The 21,901-nt window shown below is 42.3% G+C and overlaps 2 protein-coding genes and 1 pseudogene across 3 annotated transcripts in view; 2 read left to right on the top strand and 1 right to left on the bottom strand.

Annotated features, from left to right (window-relative positions):
• Gpatch1 (G-patch domain containing 1) overlaps window positions 1–8,059 on the top strand; it is a 43,860-nt gene extending 35,801 nt beyond the window's left edge. The window contains exons 18-20 of one of the 2 annotated variants that reach the window (XM_046447943.2): window positions 2,101–2,198; window positions 3,712–3,860; window positions 7,783–8,059. In XM_046447943.2, coding sequence (XP_046303899.1) covers window positions 2,101–2,198; window positions 3,712–3,860; window positions 7,783–7,813 — 278 coding nt within the window. In that variant the 3' untranslated portion in view covers window positions 7,814–8,059. Of the gene's footprint in view, window positions 1–384; window positions 449–2,100; window positions 2,199–3,711; window positions 3,861–7,782 lie in introns of those variants that run through there. The other variant, XM_046447944.2, reaches the window with a different exon arrangement.
• Window positions 8,060–8,193: 134 nt separating this feature from the next.
• The window catches only part of Wdr88 (WD repeat domain 88), a 47,535-nt gene continuing 33,827 nt past the window's right edge, over window positions 8,194–21,901 (top strand). The window contains exons 1-4 of the mRNA XM_046447945.2: window positions 8,194–9,435; window positions 13,137–13,247; window positions 18,334–18,422; window positions 19,614–19,677. Coding sequence (XP_046303901.1) covers window positions 9,160–9,435; window positions 13,137–13,247; window positions 18,334–18,422; window positions 19,614–19,677 — 540 coding nt within the window. The 5' untranslated portion in view covers window positions 8,194–9,159. The remainder of the gene's footprint in view (window positions 9,436–13,136; window positions 13,248–18,333; window positions 18,423–19,613; window positions 19,678–21,901) is intronic.
• On the bottom strand, window positions 11,841–11,941 carry LOC124095047 (U6 spliceosomal RNA; annotated as a pseudogene).

Here is a 21,901-nt window from a genome sequence, read left to right as displayed (position 1 = left end):
CATTAAAGAAAAATGGTGAAGTCAAATTTAGAAATCTATTTTTCTGGTGGGGGAGGTTTACTGGGGATTGAACTCAGGAGCATTCAACCACTGAGCCTCATTTCCAGCCCTATTTTGTATTGTATTTAGAGATAGGGTCTCACTGAGTTGCTTAGTGCCTCACTTTTGCTGAGGCTGGCTTTGAACTCATGATGCTCAGCAATTTAGCAAGACCCTGTCTCAAAATGAAAAAAAAATAAAAAGGGCTGAGAATATAGTTCAGTGGCAAAGCACCCCTGGGTTCAATCCTCTGTACAAAAAAAAAAAAAAAAAAAATTATATTTTAGCTAATGTAGCAAATAAAACTAGTTCTTTCTGAAGTTAAATATTGTCCATCCTCTCTAGCCTCTCTAGCCACTGGGATTACAGGAGTGTGCCACCGTACCCGGCTTGAAATCTTTGACTAACTGTAAGTTTAGAAAATTATAGGCACTTGTTAACTGGGTTTAGAAAATATTCACACTCTTGAAACATCTTGAAACTTTTCTGTAGGTGGAAAAAGTTGATTTAATGACTTGCCCTGCTTCTACTATTGTGAATTTTTGTTGGTTTGGTTACGTGCAAATTAACAATCAATGAAAATGTTTTGGGCTGGAGGTGGAAAATCTAGGCCCACGTAACTTCTTTATTGTTTTATTCTTATTTATTTTTTGTGGGACTAAGGATTGAACCCCTAGTCTCTACCACTGAGCCACATGGTGCTCTACCACTGAGCCACACCCGTGCCCTTTTTTAAAATTTTGAGATAGGGTCTCACTAAGTTGCCCTGGCTGGCCTCATACTTGTGATCTTCCAGCCTCCCAAGTCCTGGGATTACAATTGTGAATTACTGCATGTGGCCATCTTTAGTGGGTTTTTTTTGTTGTTATTGGAGATTGAACCCAGGGGTGCTTTACCACTGAGCTACATCTGCAGCCTTATTGAATTGTTGAGGCTGGAATCCTCCTGTCTCAGCCTCCTGAGTTGCTGGGTTTACAGGTGTGCACCATAGTGCCCACCATTTTTTAGTTGGCTTTAATGATTCTACACATTATGTTTTTTTTTAAATTTTTTAAATTGTCAATGGACCTTTCTTTCTTTCTTTCTTTCTTTCTTTCTTTCTTTCTTTCTTTCTTTCTTTCTCTCTTTCTTTCTCTCTTTCTCTCTCTCTCTCTTTCTCTCTCTGAGAATTGAACCCATGCCTCACACATGCTAGGCAACTGCTGTACCCCTGAGCCCCAGCCCCGCCCACATTGTTATTTTAATGCTAGTATTTTATTTTTTTCTTATACTCCAGTACTTCCCCTTTCCTCACCTTCTCCTTCCCCCTTCCCCCATTCTGCTACTCAATTGGTCTTTCATTTATTTATTTATTTTTAATTGGTACATTATAGTTATATATAAAATTGGAATGCATTATGATATATTCATACATGCACATAGCATAACTGGTCAACTTAATTTCCCAGTTCTTCCTTTTTTCCTCCCCTTTTCTCTTCTCTTTGTTCTTTCACTTTTACTCCACTGATCTTCCTTCTGCTTCTAAGATAAATTCTTGGAAAATTTTTGTAAAGAGAGAATGAATATGAAGAGCTGACATTTATGTACCAGATTCTGGACTATGGATTCATGTGCTAGGTCCTATCTCATTCTCCCTGTGTTCCTAAGAACATAGGGACTCTTACTATCCCCATTTGATAGATGAGGGGATGGAGACTTGGAGAGCTGGCGGCAGAGCCAAGATTCAGCTCTGTCTGCCTCTGAGCTCACCTGAGAATGTTAAAAACTTACAGACTCTGGGCATTCTGGTCTGGCTTTATCTTCATCTGAGGTTCCCCTGGCAGACAAGGCAATGGCAGGGTACTGATTGGAATGCACAGGTCTTATATTGAGGTTTCTGGCAGCTTCCTGAACATAGCACTGTAGTCTGTTGTACTGATCTGTTTCTTTATCAGAGAGGCATAAAGGGATCAAAAATAGTTCTGCTTCAGTGTTAAACATTTTGTCTACACCTAATTCAGGGATATAGGAACTTACTTTTTTTATTTTCTCCCAGTCACATTTATTACATTTGTGTTTCAGATGCTCGTCAGAAACTTGAGACACCTCAAAAGGAGAAACATAAAAAGAACAAAGAAAAACACAAGACTAAGAAAGAGCACAGACGAAAGAAAGAGAAGGTGAATACTTCTGGGTGCCTCAGGGTTGGTGTTGGGTCTCCCATTGCTGCTTCTAGCGTCCAGGGAAACCTCTGGAATGCCATATAAAGCCAGTCAAGGAGCATATTCCTTGGCCAAGATAAGGGACACAGGTCTCTCTACATCTTCACAATAATGTTGGCATTCAATGCAAACTTTCAGCTTTTCACAATTTTGTTTTTCTTTAAGAGCAGCATATTTTAATTTATTCAGTTTTAATTTTTTTTAATTGGTACTAGGGATTGAACTCAGGGGTACTCTACACTGAGCTATACCCCTAGCCTCAGCTATTTTTGTCATTGTCATTGTTATTATTATTATCTGATACTGGGGATTAAACCCAGGACCTCATGAATGCTTAGCCAGTGCTCTGCAACTGAGCTACATCTCCAGCCCAACTTTGACATTATTAAAAATCATGATTTTAATTGGTAACTTTGCCATTTGAAGTGAAGAAAGCTTGAATAGATAGAATAGTGGTGCATCCAAGTGTGGTAGTGCACACCTATAATCTCAGCTACTTGGGAGGCCCAGGCAGGAGGCTCACAAGTTACAGGCCAGCCTGGGCAACTTAGTGAGACCCCATCACAAAATAAAAATATAAAAAGGACTGGGAGTGTAAGGTAGTGGTGGAGTACTTGCCTAGCCTGCAGAAACTCCTGAGTTGATTTCCAGCAGCATGTACTTTTATTGCTGACATCTCTTAGTCTAATATCCATGTCTTCTTTAAGCCTTTTAACTAAGTTGATATTATGTAGTTATGTAGCCAGTGTGGTCTGGCCCAGAAGTTGAACACATTAGAAACGGCTCCATTACTGGCTACCAGAGGAAGGGATTCCTGAGCATGGAGGATGACTGAAGTTCTCAATTAGAGAAAAAAAAAAACACCTGTGCTGACAGATTTGAAAACCAAATCCTATTTGTTAAATATCAGTGCCCTGCTGTTCATTGATCTGCCAGTTTCTTCTCTGCACTTTTCCCGGCTGCTTGCTGTTCTATTGTATAGTTTCTCATTGTCATTTCATATGACAAAATGAACCAGTCAAGTGCATGGGAGGTGGTGCAGGTCACCACAAATAAGCTTGGAGCTAAGTTTCAAGAGGGGGTCCTGCCCTATCTGCTGGATTCTGCTGTGTCAGTTATTAGAGGATTGGCCGTTTCAGTGTGCATAGTTGATAGTATGCACAGCTATCTGCTCTGTCTGCCTGTGTTTGGTCAAAGCTCACTCTGAATCTCTAAATGAGGGGTTTTGATTTTGTTTGTTTTTAACTGATTCCAGCAAACAACCAAATGCCTGGGTTATTTAGCCTTTTTTTCTGGTGGCTCTAGGGATCAAGCCCACGTCCTCACTCATGCTAGTCAAGTGTTCTCCCAAGTGTGAGCTTCACCCCCACCCAATGAATTAGCTTTTCATCGCACCAAATTAAGGAGAAAAACATATTTTTCCCTTTCTCCTCCAGTCTCCCCATTTTTTTTCTTTCTTTTTTTTTTCCAGAAAAAGAAACACAAGAAGCACAAACACAAAAGTAAGCAAAAGAATAAAAAATCAGAGAAAAGTAGCAGTTCTGAGAGTACTGACAGCAGTGACAGCCAGAATGACGAAGAAGGGACCGCTGACCTGTCACCCCAGGAGCTGCTGAGACGGTAGGCTGTGGGTGACAGTTGGTCTTTACTTAATAATTGATGTGTTTGCTTAGAAGCAAATACCAGAAATGGGAAATTTGTATATTCACTAGGCTTTTTAACAAGTTTTAATATTTAATTCCATAAGTAATAAGTGAATATATTATTAATATGCAAATTCAGACCTCACAGATAAAACTTAAGGGGGTCCTTGACCAATTCCCCAAACCTCTCCTTCTCTATAGTAACCTCTATCCTTAGTTTCACGTGAACCTTCAAGACATTTCTATGCAACCATACAACATAAACACTCACACAATTTTTGTGTGTGTTGTCACACTCACATATTAAAAAAAATATTTTTAGTTGTAGATGGACACAATATTTTATTTATACACACACACACACACACACACACACACACATATATATATATATTGCTGTGGATCAAACCACCCAGTGCCTCATACATGATAGGCAAGCACTCTACCACAGAGCTACAGCCCCAGCCCACACTCACACATTTTTTTGTGCACATTTAAAAAAAAATATTTATTTTTTAGTTGTAGTTGGACACAATACCTTTATTTATTTACTTTTATATGGTGCTGAGGATCAAACCCAGGGCCTCGCATGTGCTAGTCGAGTGCTCTACTGCTGAGCTGCAGCCCCAGCCCTGTGCACATTTTTAATATAAATATAATTTTATATTTATAACATAGGTTTGTAGGGTATGAACCTTTATAATGAATAAATACTGCCAAAGTACTTTCCAAAATGGCTATGTTCATTTAAATAAAGTACTTGATTACTACATTGATTACAAAAATTACCAGTGTTACAAAAATGTTTGCCAGTATGATGGGTAAAAAATGATCTCTCATTTTAATTTGCATTTCCTCATTTATCAAGGTTGAGCATGTTTTCATGTTTCTCAGCTTTTGCTGTTTTTTTTTTTTTCTTTTGTAAATAGCTTGTTCATGTCCTTTGTTCATCATTTGTTTTCTGTTGGATTGTTTCATTGCCAGTACTGTTTTGCTGATTTTTAGAAAATAAAAAATATTTTTGTATATTAAGTCTTTGTATTTTAGTGTATTACATGTTACTTTTAAGTTTGTTGTACAGAAGTTTTACTTTTGGGACTACTTGTTTTTTTACCAGTTTTTGTTGTTTTACAACATCATCTTTTTAAAAAGACCTTCCTTAACTCAAGGTGTGTATATTAAATATAATTTGCACATACACTACTAGCTGGGTACATCGATACATGCCTGTAATCCAAGTGACTCAGGAGGCTGAGGCAGATGGATTGCAAGTTCAAGGATAGCATCAGCAACTTAGTGAGATCCTGTCTCAAAATGAATAAAAAGGACTGAGGATGTATCTCAGGGGTAAGAAGCTTTCTTTCTCCAGTACCAAAGAACAGAAAAAAAAAGTTTATACCCACACATGTAACCCCACTGCCATATACACACTACCCTAATGCTTTTTTTTTTATTTTTAAATAGTGCTGGGGATTGAATTCAGGGCCTTGCTTATGCCAGGCAAGTGCCCTACCACTGAGCTACTTCCTCAACCCTACTTGAAAGCTTTTGTAGTTTTGTTTTTGATCTATTTGAATTTTTTTGCATGTGTGTGTGAACAGAATAAGAAAGGCATACTACCTATTTTTTTCCAAAATGAATACATAGTCATAGCAGAGTAACCTAACTTCAGTTGAAAACAACCCCCAAGTCCCAGTGACTTACTATAGTGAAGCATGAAGGCAATTGAGGAAGCTGCTCCAGATTCCAGCTTGTTCCTTCTTGAGCCCATGTGGTCTTCAGAGGAGGGGGACAGGTTGGAGGAAGGCACTGAAATTGTTATGATCCTGCCTCAAAGTCTACATTTTACTTCCATCTGTAGCCCATGGCCAGAATAGCTGCCTGGCCCACCTGGCCACTCCAGCACTGGGAAGCACAGCCCAGCGATGGGCCCTGGATAAAGGGGGGAATAGCCGGGTGAACCCTGATCACCTCAGCCCTACCCAAAATTCTATCTCATTAAGATCAGTGATCCTTTTGTAAATCCCTGTGCCCATGGGGATTTTCTGCTTAGATTTCTTAATTGTTTTGTATTTATGCCTTTTTAAATAACTATGATCTTATAGTATTGCTATCTGGAAAGGCAGGTTCCACCTTTTTGTTCTGTGTGTGTGTGTTGCTAAAGATTGAACTCAGGGCCTTGTACACATTGAGCAAGTGCTCTACCACTGAACTATATCCCCAGGCCTTTTTTTTTTTTTTCATTTCTTTCTTTTTTTTGCGGGGGGGGGGGGGTGGTGGTTTACAAGGGATTGAACTCAGGGGCACTCAATCACTGAGCCACATCCTCAACCCTGTTTTTTGTTTTTTGTTTTTTTTTTAAAGAGAGAGAGAGAGAGAGAATTTTTTAATATTTATTTTTTTTTTAGTTTTCGGTGGACACAACATCTTTGTTTGTATGTGGTGCTGAGGATCGAACCTGGGCCGCACGCATGCCAGGCGAGCACGTTACCGCTTAAGCCACATCCCCAGCCCACTCAACCCTGTTTTGTATTTTATTTAGAGACAGGGTCTCTCTGAGTTGCTTAGCACCTCGCTTTGCTGAACCTGACTTTGAACTCATGATCCTCTTACCTCAGCCTCCCAAGCTACTGGGATAACAGGTGTGTGCCACTATGCCTGGCCTCATTTATTTCTTTTGGAAGGACAACATATTATCATGGTTCAAAAATACAAAGGATGTGAACATTTAAATTGAATCCAAAGCCTTCTGAAGTAGCTGTGCCAATTCATGTTTCCCTTTCCTCCTTTATGTGAGTACTGACAGGGAAGAAGGTACCAGTTCATTTCATCTTCACCCTACTTTGTGTCACCCCATCTTTAGATGGGGAGAGCCAAGCATGGAGGTTAAGTCATGTGCCCACATAATCTCACCCATACCTGATATCACTGTTGATCAATGTTGGTCATCTGGCACATCATTTCTACAGAACTTTACCTGCATATAGAAGGGGCACAAATGGAAGCCCTTCAGTGCCCATTAGGATCATGTGGTAGACTGGGCCAGAAAACATAGGCAAGTAGCTATGTGCTGAGTAACATCTACAACTTTTACTATATTGAGACCAAAACCTGAAGAACAATGTCTATGTGTTAAGTACTATTGATGTTAAAAAGTCATCTTCAGGTCTTTGGATTTTTCTAAATGTACACATATGTTAACTTTCTATCACTATAACATATACTTGAGATAATCAGCTTATAAAGAGAAAAGATTTATTTTAGCTCCTTTCCTTTTATCCTTCCTTCTTTTAGTACTGGGGTTTCTCTACCCTGAACTTCACCTCCTTCTTTTTTATTTTTATTTCAAGACAGGGTCTCAGTAAGTTGTGGAGGCTGGTTTCAAACTTGTGATCCTCCTTCCTTAGCCTCCTGAGTTGCTGGGTTTACAGGCATGCATCACTGTACTTAGCTGACATTTGATTTTCTACATAGAGCAGGGGCCTAGAACCAGTATGACTCAGCCCTACTCTGAGTTGCCATAAACATTTTTATATATATGAAATTGAGATTTAAGACTGAAGATTTTGGAGCTTTTGCCCCTGAAGCAAACATACTTTAGTTCCTTCTCTAAAGGCCATACAATGGCTGAGGTGGCAAGTGAAACCAGGATTAGAGGTTGCTCTTAGAAACAGGTCCTAATGTGAGATGTGAGTTAGTGAGTCTCTGTACATTTGGGGGGTAACAGAAGAAGCAGTTTAAGATAAGAATAAGCTATGCTTCATTATAATGGTCATCCTGTGCTTTCTATGTGGAGACATTCCACTGTGAGGTGTGGAATTCTCAGCCCTCACAGAGCTGTTTCATTTTTTCAGTTTATTTCTAACTTACCTTCTCTCTCTTTTCTGTTTTCTTTTCAGACTGAAATGTCTCCCATTAAGAAGGCAGTAATTGAATTCTGCCCTGGCCTGTCCCAGTATCAGATCTCCTCCATGAAGGAAACTCTTTGACTGTTCAGTTAATGTATTGTACAGATTGTATTTATATGTAAATTCCTGCTGTAAAATAATTTTTAAAACCTTGCCATTTCAAAGTCTGCCTTGAAAGGTTGTAGAAATTGATTTCTATTTTTAACTTCAGTTAGTGTCAGAGGGAAAAATTCAGACTGAACAGTTTAATTAAAGTGGCATTTTTCTATTTTCTTCTTGGGTTTTTAATTTCCTGGAATTTTAAAAAAGAAATTAAAAATGAAGACTTTCTCATAGTTTTGTTATGAAGAGAATTGAGCACTGTAAGGTCAGTTTGGACATACTGAAGGATGTGGGTGTGTGGGGGGTGGTTCTTTGGAAGTGGAGCAGCACAGAGCCAGGGTCCTGGCTGGGGCCCTTATCTTCTCAGAGTTGGTGTCACTAAAGTGTTCAAGATAGGCAAGGAGTCAGAATGGGAGGATGTGCACCCATACAGCCTGAGTCATGCCTGCTCCAGGTCCTTGCCCTGGTAGCCCTTGGGTCCCTGCTCTGAGGCCACCTCATGTGTACCCACGAGAAACCTTTTCAGAAAGCAAAGTGCAGCTCAGTGGTTCAGTGCTTGCCTAACATAAAAGTGTCCCTGGGTTCCAGCCCTAGCATGGTAGGAGCAGGGTGGAGAAAAAGCCAAATGCAGAGGTTTTTACATTATGAAATTAGCCTCATAAATCAGAACAACCATAAAAGGAGAAAGAAGGGGGAAAAAATCAGTTCTAGTTTTACCACCCAGAGGTAACAGCCTTCAATATTTTGGACTAATTCCATCCAGTCTTTTTTAGCCATGAGGCAACTATTATCTGACTACAGGCAGCATTTCCCTTTGACCTTGTGACAGATCTTTCCCTTAAGTCTTATAAACTGTATGAACCCTCCCCTAACAGCTGCATGCATTCTGTCCAGGGGCCATTCCATAACTCATTGATCATTTCTCTGTCAACTGACAGACACGAAGTGGATGAGCCCAGGAGCTCCTATGCATGCAAAGGACACAGAAATCCCTCTTTGACAGGGAGCTAGAGTTGGTGTCACTAAAATGAGGGCACAAAGATTGGTTATTAAATTTGCATGCTCTGTCCCCTTCCTCTTATGCCCAGAGCCTGACTCCATTTTTCTAGGGGTAGCAGTGTTGTGCGGTGGGAGGAACCATTTTCACTCTGCAGGTGAGTAGGCGGCCAGCAGCGTAGCTCGTGAGTCGAGCGGCCTCCTGAGGCGCGCGTGTTGCTACCGTTCTGGCCAGGCCTATGGGTGGCCACCAGCGGGTTAGGTCCAGAGATGGCTTCCAGGAGGCCAGGTTCCCCAAAACCCATAAGCAAGGACTGGAAGAGGTCGGTTCCTCCGGGAATGCACTGGCCTCTCAAGATGCCTGGGGCTACTTATGTGGCGAGAGCCAAGCGCCGTTTCAAGCTGTCCATCCCGGATATATACCACAGCCGGCTGCTGGCCTCTCTCGATCCCCTGGCCTTGGACAAGGAGGCTCCGCAGAAGCCTGTGAAACAGGAGATAATGTCAGAGGAAAGGTTCTGGGGCGACCACCAGCCCCTCTCCAAGGTCAGAACCACCCCTGGGGTGGGGGCAGTGACCAGGCCCCCATGGGTAGGGAGGGCGCGCAGGCCAGCAAGTGACTTATGGGTGACCCACCTGGTTTCTCCAGCCACTGTCCTCTGCCTGTCAGCAGCATCCCTGGAGGGGAAAAGCTCAGAAACTGCTGTGGCAGGGCCAACTGGTGGAGATGCTGGGTGTCCCTGGGATTCCCGGGCCACAGCTTACTGGGGAAACCAGGATTCTTGTGCGGAGAGGACTCTCGTCCGCCACCTCCCACGGTTTGCTTATGCCCTCTGGTGGCGGATCCCATGAGTTCCCTTATCCCTGTGTTCCCATACCTTCTGAAGGCGGGTATCTTCTAGTCCTCCGCATCTCCACAGTCCTGCTGTTCTCCGCACACCGCGGAGTCACCCGCAACCCTGCGGAGTCACCCGCAACCCTGCGTGCCACCCACGCTCTACGCTTCCTCGGACTTAGTCTGAGCATGTCTGCTTTCCTGAAGCGGAGCCCAAACCCCTCATCTCATTGTTCTATCTTTCTTCACACCAGCCATTACCACGAACAATTCTAAAATGTTTCCATCTCTCTCCAAGAAACCCTGTACCAGCTATCAGTCACTCCCTTTTACCACAGCTCATCCTCCCAAGCTATGGCAACCACCAATCTATTTTTCGTCTTTATAGATTCACCTATCTTAGACCTCTCATAGTAAGAGAATCAAGTGACAGGTGGTCTTTTATGAATAAAAGATTATTATTCTTTTATTTTTTAATATTTTTTATTATTATTCTTTTCCTTAGCCTAAATTTTTAGTGGTTCATCCACATTGTAGCATGCATCTGTACTTATTTATTTTTTTTGCCAAATAATATTCCATTGTATGGCTGTTTTAGTCAGCTTTTTCACTGCTGTGACTGAAAGACCCGACCAGTACAACTGTAGAGGAGGAAAAGTTTGAGGGCTCATGGTTGCAGAGGTCTCAGTCCATAGACAGCCAAAGTCCATTCCTCCAGGTTCAAGGAGAGGCTGAATATCATGGTGGAAGAGTATGGCAGAGGGAAGCAGCTCACATGGTGATCAGAAAGCAGAGAGAGACTCCACTCTCCAGATATAAAATATATAACTCATAACCATAGGCTGAATGAACCACTTCCTTTAGCCACACCCCACCTGTCTTCAGTTACCACTCAGTTAATCCCACCAGGGATTAATTCACTGTCATAGTTAAGGCTGTGACTCAATCATTTCTCCTCCAAAGCTTCTTGCATTGTCTCCCACGTGAGCTTCTGGGGACAACTCACATCCAAACTATAATATTGGCATGAAATTTTATTTATTCATTCATCACTTGCTGGATATCTGGGTTGTTCCCACTTAATGCATTAATAATGCTGCCATGAACATTTTTGGCACACACATTTTTTTGTGTGGATATTTTCATTTCTATGGGGTCTCCACCTAGGTGTGAAATTGCTAGGTCATATTTTAATTCACAAATTTCACTTTCTGAAGAACTGCAAAATTATTTTCCAAAATAGCTGTACCACTTTGTGTTCCTGCCAGCAATGTGAGTTTCCATTTTTCCAAATCCCTGGCCAACAGCTACCTTAATTAGTGTGACATGGTATCACACTATGGCTTTCATTTTCATTTCCTAATGGCTAATGATGTTGAGAGTCTCTTCATATACTATCAACTATTGGCATGTCTTTGGAGAAATGTCTGTTCAGATCTTTTGCTATTTTTTTTTCTTCTGTTCTGGGCATTGAACCCAGAGTATCATTCATGCTAGGAAAATCTTGTATCACTGAGTTACATCCCTGGCTCTTTTGCCTACTTTTTTTTTGTGGTATTTGTCTTTTTATTGATGAGTTGTAAGAGTTCTTAATATATTCCAGGGCTGTGGGTATAGCTCAGTTGGTAGAGTGCTTGCCTTGCATGTATAAGGCCCTGAGTTCAATCCCCAGCACCACAAAATAATAATAATAATAATAATAATAAATATTTATTTTTTTCCAGATACAAGTCCCCTATCATATATATTATTCCCAATTATGGTAGCACATTCCTGTAATCCCAGCAACTTAGGAGACTGAGGCAGAAAGATCGAAAATTCACAGCCAAACAGAACAACTAAGTGACATCTTGTCTCAAAATAAAAAATAAAAGAGCTGGGGATACAATTCAAAGGGAGAGTGCCTCTGGATTCAATCCCTAGTACCAAAAAATAAAACTAAAAAATTCCCATTATGTGATTTTTTTCACTTTTTTGATGGTATGCTTTTAAAAAAACTAATTCTTTATTGATAAATATTTACACTAGAATTAGAAATGTCAGTAGAAAAGTAGAATTTAGAATAATTTTGGAGAATATTGTCATATTAAATATATTGTACAAAGATTTGATCATTAAAAATACAGAATGCTTCATGAATTTGCATGTCATCCTTGTGCAGGTACCATGCTAACTTCTATATTCTTCCAATTTTATTATATGTACTACTGAAGTGACAGTTCTCTTTGAAATTGTGCTTGAAAGCACAATTTTTTTTCATTTTGCTAATGTCCACCCTGTTATTTTTGTTGTTATTGCTTGTGTTTTGGTGTCATATCTAAGACGCTATGCCTAATGCAAAAATCATTTACACTTGTTTTCTTGTAAGAGTCATAGTTTTAACTCTTACATTTGAGTCTTTGATTCACTTTGAGATTGTTTTAATAGATGGTGTGAGGTAAAGGTCCAACCCTGTTCTCTTGCCATTTGTCTCAGCAAAAACTGCTAAAAAAGGCTATTGTCTCTTTTTAATTGTCTTGACACCCTTATAAAAATTAAATGTTTCTTTCTGGATTCTCAGTTATATTTCATTTATTTGTAGTTCTGTATTTATGCCATTATTATGCTGTCTTGGTCAGTTGCTTGGTAGTAAGTTTTGAAATTAGAAAATGTGAGTCCTCTAGTCCTCTACATTTATTTATTTATTTTGTGGTGCTGGGCATTGAACCCAGGGCCTTGTGCATACGAGGTAAGTACTCTACCAACTGAGCTATATCCCCAGCCCTTCTTTACCTTTATTCTTAAGATTGTCTTGGTTATTTGGGTTCTCCTGAATTTCTATAAAAGTTTTAGAATCAGCTTAGCAATTTCTACAAATAAGTCAGCTTAGAATTTGGATGGTGTTGAATCATTTTGGAGAATATTGTCATATTAAAAACATCATATCTGCCCATCTATGAACATGGTGTGTCTTTCCATTTATTTTGATCGTCTTTAAATTCTTTCAATAATATCTTTTTTTCAGAGTGTAGGTTTTATATTTTCTTTGTTCAGTCAATTCTTATATATTCTTTTTGATGATTTTACAAATGTTTTTTGTTTGGAATGTTTTATTTTGCTCATGTATTGTGGTTAGAAATATAATTGTTTTTTGATATATTGACCTTGTATCCTGTAACATTTTTTTTTTTTTTTTATGGTACTAGGGATTGAACCCAGGGGTGCTTTATCACTGAGCCACATCCTCAGCTGTTTTTATTTTTTGAGACAAGTTCTCACTAAGGTGCTTAGGGCCTTGTTAAGTTGCTGAGGCTGGCTTTAAACTTGCGATCATTCTGCCTCAGCCTCCTGAGCCACTGTAATTACAGGCATGTACCACTGAACTCAGCTCCTACAACCTTCTTAAACTTATGTGGTCTATCCTTTTTTTCAGATCCCATTTAAAATTCTGAGCGGGCATGACCATGTTGTGAGTTCCTGCCACTTCTGCGTGAACGACACCAAGCTCCTCAGTGGCTCCTATGATCGCACTGTGAAACTGTGGGTAGGTGGCTCTGTGTTAGGTTCTCCTGCAACTAAGATTAGGTACCTTTTATGAAGAGTTCTGCAGTACTGTTTCCTGACACTTAAGGATCCCAAGATTTGTAAAGGCCTTCTGAACAGAGTTGCAAGAAGGAAGAACCTTAGGGGCTGGGGTTGTGGCTCAGAGGTAGAGCACTTGCCCAGGACGCATGAGGCACTGGGTTTGATTCTCAGCACCACATTAAAATACAGATATTGTGTTCACTTACAACTAAAAAATAATATTAAAAAACAGAAGAAGAAGAAGAAAAAGAAGAAGAAGGAGGAACCTGCCTTAGTGTCAAGTAACCAGAAAGAGAAGTCAGTGTAGCTTAGGCCGGTCTATGAATCTGGATGCTCTGAGAGCAGGGGATGAGACCACTAGACTTAGAACTCCCAGCTTTTTTGAGGGTGGTTCTGCTGTGCCTGGGTACTACCTGAGGTTTCTGAGCTGTTATTTCTCTGGGTCTCCTCTTTCAACCACAGAGACTGTATGGCCAGGTCTGGGTTGTCATAGAGGACAGAAATATGGCCAGGCCTGGGACCTGTCCATGAGAGGTGGTTGAGAGAGGTAGGTCTGAGTACAGATCAGCACCCCAAAGTGTAAGAGGCAGGGGCACAAGGGATGAGGGTGTGATGTTCAGGCAAGGTTGCAGAGAGGTGACCACTTGGAGCCCTTCCAGAACTTTTGTGGACATGCTAGAAGATCTGCACAGGTTTTTTTTTTTTTTTTTTTGAAGGCATTGCTGTTTAGTGAGGAGTGGGTGAGGAGGAAGCAGGGTTGCAGGATGGCAGTGGCCGTCAGGGGGCAAATTAGAGATGGCTGTGTGGCTGGGGCTGTGATCCATGGGGGAGGACAGTCAGTTCTGAGTTTTATTGTCTTCTGGCTTCAGCAGGAAGGGGAATGGTGGAGAGAATCAAGGCTGGTTCCCTGGTTCTGCTTTGGGTAACTGGGTAGCCAAAATCTCCTGACTCTACAGATAACCACAGAGGAACATCTTCTGTCATCTGGGGGTACCAAGGCCAGGTTGACCTGATGGAAGGTTTGAGGACTTTACAAGCTGGTTCAGACTCCAATTTAGGACCTACCAGCTCTGTAACCCTAGGTAGTTACATGACTTCCTGGGCCTTCCTGAGTCTCTCAAATCTCAGGACCAGCTGTGTTTCGGGGCTGCCACAGGCTTGCCTAGCTCACAGACCCCATCAGACTGCCACTGCCTCCTTTTGTAGCTGCCCCGTAAAAATCCCTGTCCCCAGAGCCCATGATCTCCTTGGGAAAACTGTGACTTTCTCAAGGACCCTTAAACACTTTTCTAATCCTTAGGGTGACCAAAATACACTGGGGACAAGGGAATCCCTGATCTTGTCATCACCTAGGATAGGGGGCATAGCAACTTTCCAAATATGTGTTTTGCTTTACCATCTACAGATTCTTCCATTTCAGTCATAGTGTCCCTCTCTGTTTTGGCTAAAGGGCTCCTATCTCCATCAATGCATATTACCTGTTTCCACTCTGATTGTTGTCCCCAAATTAGGGACCATTCATGGAGATATCCTTTGTTCCCCACCATGGCCTACTTGCCCTTGCTCCTTGCCTTTTCCATCCCCCACCCACAGGCAGTTACTTCTACATTTGCTACCTCAAATGTCCTCCTCTTTCTCACAAACCATCCTTCTTCCTATCTCAGGAAACATGTCCGAGCACCTTACCCTCGCCACTGCACTTGCCTACCCACTCTGCTGCCATCTCCAGGCAGGCTGAGCATCCTGAGGCTCTTGTCCTCTGCCTTCCTTACATCTTCCCCTCTAACCCCACCACTGCCAGCTCTCCCTAGGGCTTCCTAACTTGGCTGGCCCCATTGATTGCCCCTTCCCAGGAGCTCTTTCACTTCCCATTGTTTTTCTTTTCCCTATTTTCTTCCCCCCAGCTGTGGCTCTCCCTGCCTCAACCTCTGCCCTCATCCTGTACCCTCTTTCCCTCTGAAGAGGATAAAGCCATTACTGCACACAACCACCTTCTCTATTCACAGAATCTTGACTCCAGCCAGCACCCGAACATCTAACTTCATCTTTCTTTCTTTCTTTTTTTATGGTGCTGGGGATTGAACCTAGGGTCTTGTGGTTCATGTGAGGCAAGCACTTTACCAACTGAGCTATATCCTCAGCCTAACTTCATCTTTCAAAGCCCTTTTTTTTTTGAATGTGAGATCATTGTGAATAATTTGGAAGGTCCATATGAAGAAACCAGGGAAGAAAGTCACCCTTCATTCCATTTCCAATATTCCTCAAAATATATTGGCACTTTTCTTTATTGTCATTAAAAAAATAAGTTTGGGTAGATTTCTAGAAGTAGGATAGATAATTCATTTGCATAATTATGATATTATTTCTTTACTATTACTGTGTTTTCTTTAGAGCACAGTAAAATATATTTTAAAACATAAAAAATATGTTTGGTAGTTTTTCTCATATACGTAATATGATTTTATTACAGAAAATGCATAAAACACAAAAACTCATTATTTCATGACCCCAGAGTTATCTGCTCTGAAATTGCTGGAGGGTATTTTTTTATATATATTTATTTATAAAATTGGGGCCACATAGAAATACTGAATATATATCCATAGTACACTTGAGCTACTCATATTATCACATCTCCTTGATGTTTCCAATTTATTATAGCCTCTTCCTCCCCAATCATTCAAAATCTGACTAGTATTCCCCCTTAAATTGAATCCACAGGTTTCACTTGGCGTTTGGAATCCTGCTTCCCAATGCCAAGTGAAGAGAGCAGGCTTTTCAGTCCATAACTCTATTCTTCCTCTTGGCCATGGGGTGTCACTGTTAAGTACTGAACCCGCACGGCCCTATAGTACCCATTCATTCTAGTAATGCTCTTAGTTGATAGGGGGCCCTCTCCAGGCTCCGTGGGCGTCTCTCAGTTCCAGGCCCCACAGTTATCATTTCCTTAGTTCACAGAAATAAACAAACAAACAAACATATATATCCCCGTAGAGCAACATACCAGCCAGGGAAGCTGGATTCCAGGCTGTCATTACTAGCCCTTTTTTTCCTGGGCCATTAGACTCTTAAGCCCAGGTTACCAGCTTTGGATGGACCTGTCTTGGTACATTTCACTTTGAAACCTCTGATGTCCTTTCCTTTCACTGGGCTTTGAGTAGGGTCTTCTAGGATCACCTGAAATGACCCGGTTATTTCGGGTTTTCTAGAATAGGAGTTGAGGCCTGGGTCTGTGCAGCAAAGCATTCACATAGCAGGCCTGGGGCTGCTAGTCTTGGCAAGGCTGCCGCTGACTTACATTTAGGAACCTGATAGGTGAACAGTTCCCTATAATCATATGAGGTTTCTCCAAATGGCAAGGCTGGCTCACTCCCCTTGACTGCTTGTACAAGCTGCTTTTCTTCTGGAAGTCTGGAAGTTGGGTGTGTGTTAGGCAGAGAGTTCCTATGTGATCAGCCCTCTCCCGGAAGACAACACCTCATACAAGTTGTTGCAACTTGTTGCTGGAGGAACTGAGTACTTTCTAGCCACTTCTCAGAAGTTCTTAGAAACCTGAACTGTTTTCTCTGGACTTCACCCCAAGCCCCTTTCTCTTTGCTGGTTTGGCTTTGTGTCTGTTACTGTAATAACTCTCAGCTGTGAATATGACTCTGAAGGAGTTCAGTGAATCATTAAACCTGTTCCCCTAACAAAGTCCCTTACCAGAAGGCCTTGGAGTCCTGATGCTAAGTGGTCTTTATATATCCTGGGAGTGATGTTACAGATTACAGACCTGCCTTTTTCAGACTGAAAAATTCCTACACCCTGGCACCATTATTTTACATAACAAATGCAAGACCTTTCTAGTTAGTCATTTTTTTAAAAAAGGAAATATAAAAAGAAAACAAAAAAAGTGAGTCATGTCTTACCAATAACTTGTGTCAATGGGGCTCCCTGTAACCTCTTCCCCTGCTTTTTATCCTAAAAACCTGTTGGCACATATGTTATTAAAAATATTTTGTCTTTGCTACCACAGATACCCTTCTACTCTGGTACCCTGCTTTGCTCTCATCATATTCCGTCATTACTGACCTTCAGCATAATTGTCAGCAGTTGTCAATGCTCCCCTATTGGGCAGGCTACATTTCTGTTTGTTCATTTTGAGACAGAGTCTCCTTAAGTTGCCCAGGCTGGCCTTAAATTTGCAAGACCCTCCTGTCTCAGTCTCCTGTGTAGTGGGATTGCAGGCATGTACCACCACAGATTATTTTAGCCATTCCCATTTAGATGGACTCCCAGACTCTTGCCTTATTTTTGCATCACACATTACCTACAATGCAAGACGAACCTTTTTCTTCTTCCTTTTTTTGATACCAGGGATTGAACACAGGGGCACTTAGCCATTGAGACACATCCCCAGCCTTTTTAAATATTTTATTTAGAGACAGGGTCTTGCTGAGTTGAACTTGTTTTCTCTTTCTTTCCTTCTTTCCTTCCTTCCTTCCTTCCTTCCTTCCTTCCTTCCTTCCTTCCTTCCTTCCTTCCTTCCTTCCTTCCTGTTGTGGATTGAACCCAGGGCCTTATGCATGCTAGGCAAGCCCTCTACAACTGAGCTATATCCCCAATCATGGATGAACCTTTTTATGCATACTTATTTGACCACAAATATGTTCATTTTGTTAGGAGGGCCCTCTTAGAGTAGAAATGTTGGGTCAAAGGACATAATATTTAAAAAGAAAGTTCTTGAAAGATATTGCTAGATTCTGCAAAGCCTTTTAGCCAGTAAATAATGAGAATATTATCTGTTTGCCTTTCTGCTTCAAGAGTGGCCAGTGCCCATCTGGTGTGTGTGGAGCAATAGGGAAGTATTAGGGGATGCCATGCAAGGCAAGGGCATCCTTTCTGCTCAGGATCAGGGAGGTGTTGGAAAGTCCTTTTGATCTTTGGAACTGAGTGAGAGTCATAGAGACCAGTAGGAAAGCTAAAGGCTGCTGTTGACCTCAGTCCATGACTTCAGCAAACATAGCTGTGACCACTCTCTCTCCTCTCTCTCCTGCTGATTTGAGGATGCCATGGACGGATCTGTGATTCGGGATTTTGAGGAAGGGCCCTCAGCTCCTGTTACAGAGTGCAGCATCACAGCTGACAGCAGAAGGTAACCTTTCCTCTTGTTTACCCTGGGCAGGAAAAGTGAGAGGTAGCCAGCAGCCCACTGTACAGACATGACAGTGACAATGTTGTTTTAAAAATTTTTAAAGCAAATACACAACTATGTTCCCTTATTGGGGCTCAAGGTATCTACTCTTTTGTTGTGAGAAATCAAGTGGATGTGACAGCACATTGAAAACTTAAAGCACTTAAAAGAGAACATTTATTGTGGTTAATCCATTCTGAATTTTCTTCATGGAAACCTAGACTGTGTTCTCTGGACGTCACCCCAAGCTCCTTTCTCTTTGCTGGTTTGGCTTTGTGTCTGTCACTATAATAACTCTCAGCTGTGAACATGACTCTGAAGGAGTTCAGTGAATCATTAAACCTGTCTGGCCTTGTAGTCACATGGAGACTGTGGCAGCTGCAAGGGGCCTTAGCAATCTAGTCAAGGCTCTTATTTTTCAGGGGAAACTGGGGCCTAGGAAAGCATGAGCTGTCATCTGGGAAGGGTCAGGGATAGGAAGCAGTGGCTCACAAGAGGAAAGCTTCAGGGATATGTTTGCGTAAATCTATTCACATGGATGTGAGAAATGGGAGGTGAGCCTTTAACAGTCAAGAATACTTGCTTTAAAATGGCTTAGATTTTATCCTGAGTAGCAGCTCTGAAACTGGTATACTAATAAAATAACTAGAATGGGATTTACGTTTCATAGGATTTTATAGAGACAAACTTTGCCACAGAAATGTGGAATATAAGGAGACAAAAGTACATTTGTTTTTAGCTAAATGTACAATAAAATATTTCAAAACAAAGTCAGCTGTCTATGAATGCGTTTTCCTGTAAAAAGACATGAGCAGAGAGGGAAGTGAGTGGTCCTTATGAATTATAAAGATCTTCTTAGAAGGATGTTGTAAATTACAGAACAGAAGAAATGCTACTTTTAAAGCCTTAAATATAAAAGTACGTATCTGGCTGGCTGAAGGAGTACAGAAGATAATTGGTAATATTAGATTGTCTCTGTTTTGAATGGGAACACACTACTCCCCAGTGGGGCTCATGGAGCATCTTTTGAAAGATTCTTGTATTATTTGCAATCTTGGTCCTAAATTATAAAAAGAAGAAAAAGTCCTCGTAGAAACCACAGGCCTGATTGTCTCTGTGGTTAAGGCCCAATGTTTGTCATTTTATTTCTAGAATTATTGCAGCATCCTATGACAAAACAGTGAGGACTTGGGACCTTGAAACAGGCCAGCTGCTGGTATGTATATCCTGCCCCCCATGGCCCAGGATCTTGACTAGGCCTTGTAGCTTTGGGCTGGACTTTCAATTAGGAGAGATGACAAAAACCCAGTTTTCTAGGAATGGAGAGTTTTCTTGGGGACCAAGATGTAGATGTGTACAGCACTCTATGGTGGTCATCGCTTGCAAAGTTTGGAAGATGTAGATAGTGGAGGGGGTGTAACAGGCAGATCAAGGGCTTCTGTTTGAAAGATGGGAAGGGTTTGGCTACACAGAAAGAGGCTGGGTTGGGGTTGGGCATGGTATTCAGGGTCCCCTGTGGGCTATTTGAATTTGATGAGACAGGAAGTAGGGCTGAGGCCATGCATGGGACACAGGCCATTGTGGCCAAAGAATCATAACTTTGTGCCTTTCCCAATCTGTTCTCTTTCTGTCTTAGAGGGGGCTACTATCTACCCACCAAATAGGCCTGAGATCTACCCTTTCCCACCCTTTCCTGCCCATGCCTGGGCAACCTCAGCCCTGCTCAGGGCCTACTAGGGACCTTCTCTGTTCCCAGCTCTTCTGTTCTACCTTCAGCAACAATTTATGGCCTCCCCTCTTCTTTTGTCTTCTCTCCGCTCCTTAAAAAAAACAAATTTTTTTTTTTTTTTTTTTTACTAGGGATTGAACCCAGCGATGCTTTACTACTCAGCTATAAGGCCAAGCCTTTTTTTTTTTCTTCAATATTTATTTTTTAGTTGTAGTTGGACACAGTACTTTATTTCTTTATTTTTATGTGGTGCTGAGGATTGAACCCAGTGCCTCACGCATGCTAGGCGAGCCACTATGGCTGAGCCACAACCCCAGCCCCATAATCCCAAGCCTTTTTAATTTATTTTGAGACAAGGGGTCACTAAGTTGCTGAGGCTGGCCTCAAACTTGCAATCCTCCTGCCTCAGCCTCCTGAGTTACTGGGATTACAGGCATGTGTGAGTGTGCCCAGCCATGTTCCAGTTTTAGGGTATATAACTAGATTTCGTTGCTAATTTTTTTTTTTTTGGTACTGGGGATTGAACCCACTTAACCACTGTGCCACATCCTCAACCTTTTTTTTTTTCCCCAATATTTTTTTATTTAGAGACAGGGTCTCACCAAGTTGATTAGGGTCTCACCAAGGTGCTGGGCCTGGCCTCGAACAACTTGTGATCTTCCAGCCTCATCCTGGCCTTGAACTTGCAATCTTCCTGCCTCAGCCTCCCGAGTTGCTGGAATTGCTGGCATGTGCCACTGCACCCAGCAGTCATTGCTAATTTAAAAAGCATAGAGTTGAGGGAGAGGAAGATGGCGGCGAGGGGAGTGCATTGCCCCCGTGTGCTGCTTCACTGTGTGGGAGTATGACAAGTCAGGACGGCTAAAGGCTATCTTGTTAGGAATTTCCAGCAATAGTGGGGTGCTCCGGAACCTGGAGGAAGGATTTCCATCACACGAGGATCGGCTACGGGGACTCAAACGTGAGAGGTTTGTCGCACGGAGCGTAACACTGCTTATTCAGCAAATCGCCCCGCGGCTAGAGTCTGCAGCGCGTGCTGGGAAACGAGGAGATAGCGACGCAGGGATACAGCGCTGCAGTTTCTGCCAGCCGTGCAAGCACCGTACTCAGGGCTGAATTCTGGGTTCGAGACGGGGGAAGGAAGCGGTCCATCTCGGTTCTCCACACCGGTCAGACCACAGAGGAGGCCAGCAGCCACCATGTTGGAAAGCTGACGTCACCATCCCTGCTTTCGACGGACCGCAGCTCATTCAGCCATAGAACAGGTAATTTCAGGCTGCCATTCGCCTGCGGCTTGCAGACAGATTGCTAGGGTTCAGTGCCTGGGTGCTTCTTAGAACCTGATCTTATCGGAGCGAACACCGAGCGCGGGGCGGCCGAGTTCCGGCTCCCGGAACCGCCCTGGCCCAGGGCTGGGGAGCCTGCGGAGGCTGCTTCTTGGACCCTGCTCCTATCAGAGCATACACCAAGCACTAAGCGGCCGAATTCCGGTTCCCGGAACTGAGCCCGCGGGGACTGCTTCTTGGAGCCTACTCTTATCGGAGCTTACGCCGAGCACGGAGCGGCCGAGTTCCAGCTCCCGGAACTGCCCTGGCCCAGGGCTAGGAGCCCACGGAAACTGCTTCTCGGTCCGGGTCCTGCTGAGGGCCGGTCAGGACTCACCCGTTGCTTTGGTTGCCTGGCAAGGGGAACGAAATGCTGCCATTCGCAT

The sequence above is a fragment of the Marmota monax genome, unplaced genomic scaffold (assembly GCF_021218885.2).
Source record: "Marmota monax isolate L192 unplaced genomic scaffold, Marmota_monax_Labrador192_F-V1.1 WCK01_AAM20220418_F8-fsc00101, whole genome shotgun sequence".
Lineage (NCBI taxonomy): Eukaryota > Metazoa > Chordata > Mammalia > Rodentia > Sciuridae > Marmota > Marmota monax.
The sequence above is the reverse complement of the archived record's forward strand: the minus strand, read 5'-3'. Positions and strand labels throughout refer to the sequence as shown.